This window comes from Hevea brasiliensis, chromosome 16 (genome assembly GCF_030052815.1).
Source record: "Hevea brasiliensis isolate MT/VB/25A 57/8 chromosome 16, ASM3005281v1, whole genome shotgun sequence".
NCBI classification, from domain to species: Eukaryota; Viridiplantae; Streptophyta; class Magnoliopsida; order Malpighiales; family Euphorbiaceae; genus Hevea; species Hevea brasiliensis.
In genome coordinates, this window is record NC_079508.1 from 41625210 (window position 1) to 41630196 (window position 4987).

The following is a 4987-nucleotide window of genomic DNA, read 5'->3' on the forward strand; positions in this document are numbered from 1 at the left end:
TATTTAGATAAATAGATATAAAATTTAGACAAATATAATGTCTGTTTGATATTGAAATTAAAGAACCAAAACTATTTTTTTAGAGAAAAACATACTTTTAGATGCTTTTAAAAAAAACAATTTAAAAAAATTATTTTATTATTTTACTATTTTTATAACTAAAATTTATAAAATTTAATTTCAATTTTTTTTTTAAGTCTTTAATTAACATATTATAATATTCTGTAATACAGCAGCAGAGTGAGGAAACTAAGAAAAGAGAGGCGTTACAGTGGCAGTGCACCGTGGTGCTAGTGGTGGTGGTATGGTGGCTGATGAGCTGCATACGAAAAACTGAAATAGTTACATTGTTCTTAATGCAATTTTGAATTTTGATCCATGGAAAAAAGTTCAGCTCAACTATTGAAATGAAAATCATTATTACCTTTGCATTTTTAAATCCAAATGGATGAATACAAACAAATAGAAATTTTAATATATTTAATGTTTTTCATCAACAGACAACAATCAAAACTTTTTCACATATGCTGAATATAAATGAATTTTATAATTCAATTCCATATCGCCCTCCCATAGGTTGCAGTGTCTCTGAAACTTCTTTCATTGATGGTCGGAATATGGGATCATAATTAAGACATTTAACAGCAAGCAGAGCAATTTCTGCAGCGTCTTTGGCAGAGTATTTTCCCTCCAATCTGCTGTCCATTATGCTTCTCAACCTTCTTTTGTTGTTGAGAAGTGGTTTAACCCACTGCACCAGGTCTTGTTGCCCAGATGGACGTTTTCTATCGATTGCCCGCAAGCCGGTTAGCATCTCGATCAAAACAACGCCAAAACTATACACATCGCTCTTTATATACAAGTTTCCTGATCATTCAGCATCATATCAATGTCATGGTAAAGTTTATTAAAAAAAAAAAAAAAGAGTCAACAAACCATGCAAATGAGCTTAGATGATTCAAAGAATTACCAGTGGCAATATATTCAGGAGCAACATAACCATATGTGCCCATAACATGTCCTGTTACACATGAATTACCAGCTGTAGGTCCCCACTTTGCCAAGCCAAAATCTGATATTTTTGCATTATAAGACTGGAGATGATAACTCTGAAGTTAGAGGAAGTTTTTTTCTTTTGACATAAAAGCTGATTTCATTAAACATGAGAGAAGTACAACAGGATAGCTAAATTGAAAACAATACAAATAGATAAAGATCTACCAATACAAGCGAAAAACTCAAACTCAACTGTATGGAGTTTAATGAACCTCAAAACATCAATCAATTACATGGTCTTTATAGTTAAATGTCTTTTTGTTGCCCTTCTTGAACGATTATAACATCATTAACAACAAAACCAATCTTATGCCTATGCTGTTTATGTTGGAAAAAAACACTAATAAAGAAGAAGCATATTAAGAGACTCTAAGATGGAATGAACTTATTCTATTTTATTCATATACACATGAACAACCAATTCCACAATAAAAGGAATCACAATCTCATGACTAACCAAAAATCCATATGATAAGAATCAAATATTAATAAAATAATAACTAACCAGACAAATAGAACTTAATAAAACACATTGATTCATTAATATATTTCTGCATTATTCCTTAACATCTCCCCTTAATGCAGCAATATGCCACATTTAAATTTAAAAAAAAAAAATTAAATCAGAAATGTTGGAGCACTTCTCTACAGCTAAATACTATGGTGCACTTCTCACTAATCTTTTAACAGTTGATTAGATTGGAGAACTTCTCTCCAATCTTTGATGGCTGATCAGAGCGCTTCTCTCCAATCTCCATTCTTGATGCACTTCTCATCAATGACTCTTTTTATACACTTATCATCAAAAATTTCCTTGAAACACTTCTCTCCAGCAATCCCATGAAAATTTTGGTGCATTTCTGATAGGGATAGAACCAGGAAAAGAACTAGAAGAATGGAAAAGGCCAAAGGTTCTGGAATTATGGCAGAAGTCTCTAGAAGGCCAGCTGAGCTCCAGTCACTAGAGGGAATTTCAGGGGCCATGTGACAGTAACTGAAGAAAATGTATAAAAGAATAGGAGGGAAGAGTGTAGAGAGATATGAGAAAGTTTATTTTAATTCCAGCGAGAGTCACTAGCTTGGGGACAGAATTCTTTCTGCTGGGAGAGTAATTTCATTGGCGAATTATCTCTGTATCTGGTTGATTTCTGAGTAATAATATTACTCTGTTATCTGCATTTTCTTAAGGTCATTGAAGCTTGGATACCGCATGTTGGGAAAATGTACTGATAAGGAAGAAATATCTTATTGTGAATAATGAAAGAAACTTTGTACAACTCTCATGCTCAAAAGATTAACAAATGACTCCTGTTATACAGTAGCATATCTTGTATTTGTTGCACAAAATTAGTGCAACTAACTAAAAGATAAAAGGATCTCTAAAATTTATCAACAAATTATACCTACAATTACATGATTATGGAACTAACACTAAAAAATCCGAAATCGTTAACAACCAAATAAAACTTTGGTCAGCTCATAGTTGAATTAACTCCAACAATATAGCAAACAAATTGGTAGTACTATTTGAGTCCAACTTGAATTGGCATCATTCATAATAATTCATAGCATGAAACTACAAATCAGATTTTTAATTTGAGAACTTTTATTTTGAATTATTCTCATTTCTCTTAAATTATACAAAAATCGAGAAGCATAGCAACTAATTCAAATTCCTTTTCCGCTGTTTTACCTTCAACTCAGCCAATGGATATCACCAATAACCCCTACTTATAATGCAACTCAAGCAGATACATTATTCGACAGACTCAATGTACCAAGCAACCATGCAGATTTGGAGCACCAAACCAATGACGAGATCATTGTTAACATATCATTTACCACAAATAAAAATTATCAGCAACAGAATTGACTTTAGTAATGAAGTTTTAACCAAATTAGATTTTTGAATTTGTCAATATCTGTTATGTTTATCAATTGATCTTACTGGCATCTAGAAATCATACAGAACTTTACCCGATCAAGCAATATATTTGAGGACTTGAAATCTCTGTAAAGTATTGGTTTCTCCATCATATGCAAGTAAGCCAGACCTTGAGCCATTCCTATCATAACCTTAACCCTTGTTTCCCATGAAAGCAGCCGATTTGGGCTACCTACAAAAGTAAAAAGATGCAGTGCATAGAGAACAGAAAAAATAAGGTTCTTTATCCGCAAAAAGTGCAGCAAATGCTGGTCTATTTGGCCTATAACTCTAGAATTTAATGACATTCATTAGTTCTTACTTCCAAACAAATAATAATTCAAGCTGCCTCTTTCCATGAGTTCATATACAATGAGGAAATTTTCATTTTCCTTGCAGTATCCCATCAGCTTTACAATGTTAGGATGAGAAAGCCTCCCTAAGAAACCAACCTCTGTCTGTACCAACAAATGATAACCAAATAAGTACACAACAATTTTATTGATGATATAATAAACTTGGTCACATAATTGCTGACAATCTAAAACAGGGCATTCGAGTGCAGCAATGGCTGCCATATAAACCCATTTAATTTTGCAATATCATTGAAAAACTAACTTACTCGCCATTGTCGAAATCCTTGCTTGCTGCTTGTGTCCAATCTCTTAACAGCAATGGTTCGTTTCCTGGTACCTCGATAATTTTTCTCGATGATCCAGCCCTTGTAGACACTGCCAAAACCTCCTCTTCCCAGCACCATGTCACTTCTAAAATTAAAGGTTGCAGCTTTCAGTTGTGCAAAGGTGAAAGCTCTCAACTTTGAATCTGATTCAGTTACTACATCAGGAAGATTCTCGTCTTCAATTGCAGCTGGGAATTCATCGTCATCAATGGCATTGTACCCCAAGATAGCTGCAATCGCGCCACTCACTTGAGATAACCGTGCTGTAAGATTGGTGGTTACCATAGAGAACCAGCTTGTGCGTGAGACATTGCTACCCACAAAAGATGCATCCCCTGTTGAGGTAGGAAATTGAATAAACAAAGCCCTTTAGTATCCAACAATTGTTTGCAGAAAGAATCCAGATAGGATAATATCGCGAGAGCAAAAGCAACAGAGATTAAGAGGAACACAAGATTGAAGTGGAAAAAAAATACCCATTAGTAATATGGTGAACTTACCATCAATGAGATGGCCGATGCTGCTGGGGAGCGGGTCTGGGTCTGGGATTGAGTCTGCAACTGGAGGTGTAGCCGGAGGGATAGAAGCTGGGGCTAGATTGGACTTACCAGCAATGCAACTCCAGCAAATCCCCATCAAAAAAATTTTTTCTGTACATGCATGATTATCGATTTCTGTTTCTGATGAGAATAGGCCGAGAGAAAACTGAAAAGGCTAAAGATTTTCTTTCTTCCGGTTGAGTCAACGGCCATCGCATTTTTAAGTCACCCTGTCATTCCTGTACACTCAAGTTCAAGGAAAGAGTGATGCGGAATAGTCAACAAAGAAGGGTCGGAGCTTCCATATTTGATAAGATTTATATTTCAATTTTTAATTTTGGCGAAAGGCCTTTTAAGCATTGAAAAAAAAAAACCCTTAAATTTTGATAAAATATTTTGGTACCTCAAACTTTTCAGAATACACAATAAAGCACAATTTTCTTTTTTAAATGTAAAGCACAAAACTTAACAATACTAAGTTTATGTTTTTTATTTAATTATTATTTAATTCTTATATTTTAATAAAATTAATTATTTAATTTTTATATTTTAAAAAATATATTATTTTATATATTTATTTTACTTTCATTAAACTATTTAGTCTTTCAGTTAAATTTTTTGTCATTTATACTATTTAAACTACTATATAATTCCTCTATTTTAAGAAAATTAATTAGTTGGTCTGTATATTTTAAAAAATATATTCTTGGATAAAAATAAAAATTTTATTATGTATCTAAATTCATATTTTTTTAAAAAAATTCTGATTCTTTGGACTTCATTTTT

At 32.9% G+C, this 4987-nt stretch overlaps 1 protein-coding gene across 1 annotated transcript; it reads right to left on the reverse strand.

Moving 5' to 3' along the window:
- Window positions 1-402: 402 nt before the first annotated feature.
- LOC110641718 (probable serine/threonine-protein kinase PIX13) lies at window positions 403-4496 on the reverse strand. The gene is made up of 6 exons (XM_021793537.2): window positions 4163-4496; window positions 3603-3997; window positions 3303-3438; window positions 3034-3173; window positions 971-1094; window positions 403-867 (listed from the first exon to the last, which is right to left on the reverse strand). The coding sequence occupies exons 1-6, from the start codon at window positions 4296-4298 to the stop codon at window positions 545-547; spliced, it is 1254 nt and encodes a 417-aa protein (XP_021649229.2). The 5' UTR covers window positions 4299-4496; the 3' UTR covers window positions 403-544.
- Window positions 4497-4987: the final 491 nt, after the last annotated feature.

Excerpts from the sequence above, each read along its gene's own strand:
- LOC110641718 (XM_021793537.2), bottom strand. The coding sequence starts at position 4,298 with ATGGGGATTTGCTGGAGTTGCATTGCTGGTAAGTCCAATCTAGCCCCA. Across the intron at positions 1,095-3,033 it reads CAAATATATTGCTTGATCGG|TCTTATAATGCAAAAATATC; the intron begins GTAAAGTTCTGT and ends TATCATCTCCAG. Across the intron at positions 868-970 it reads TCCTGAATATATTGCCACTG|GAAACTTGTATATAAAGAGC; the intron begins GTAATTCTTTGA and ends CTGAATGATCAG.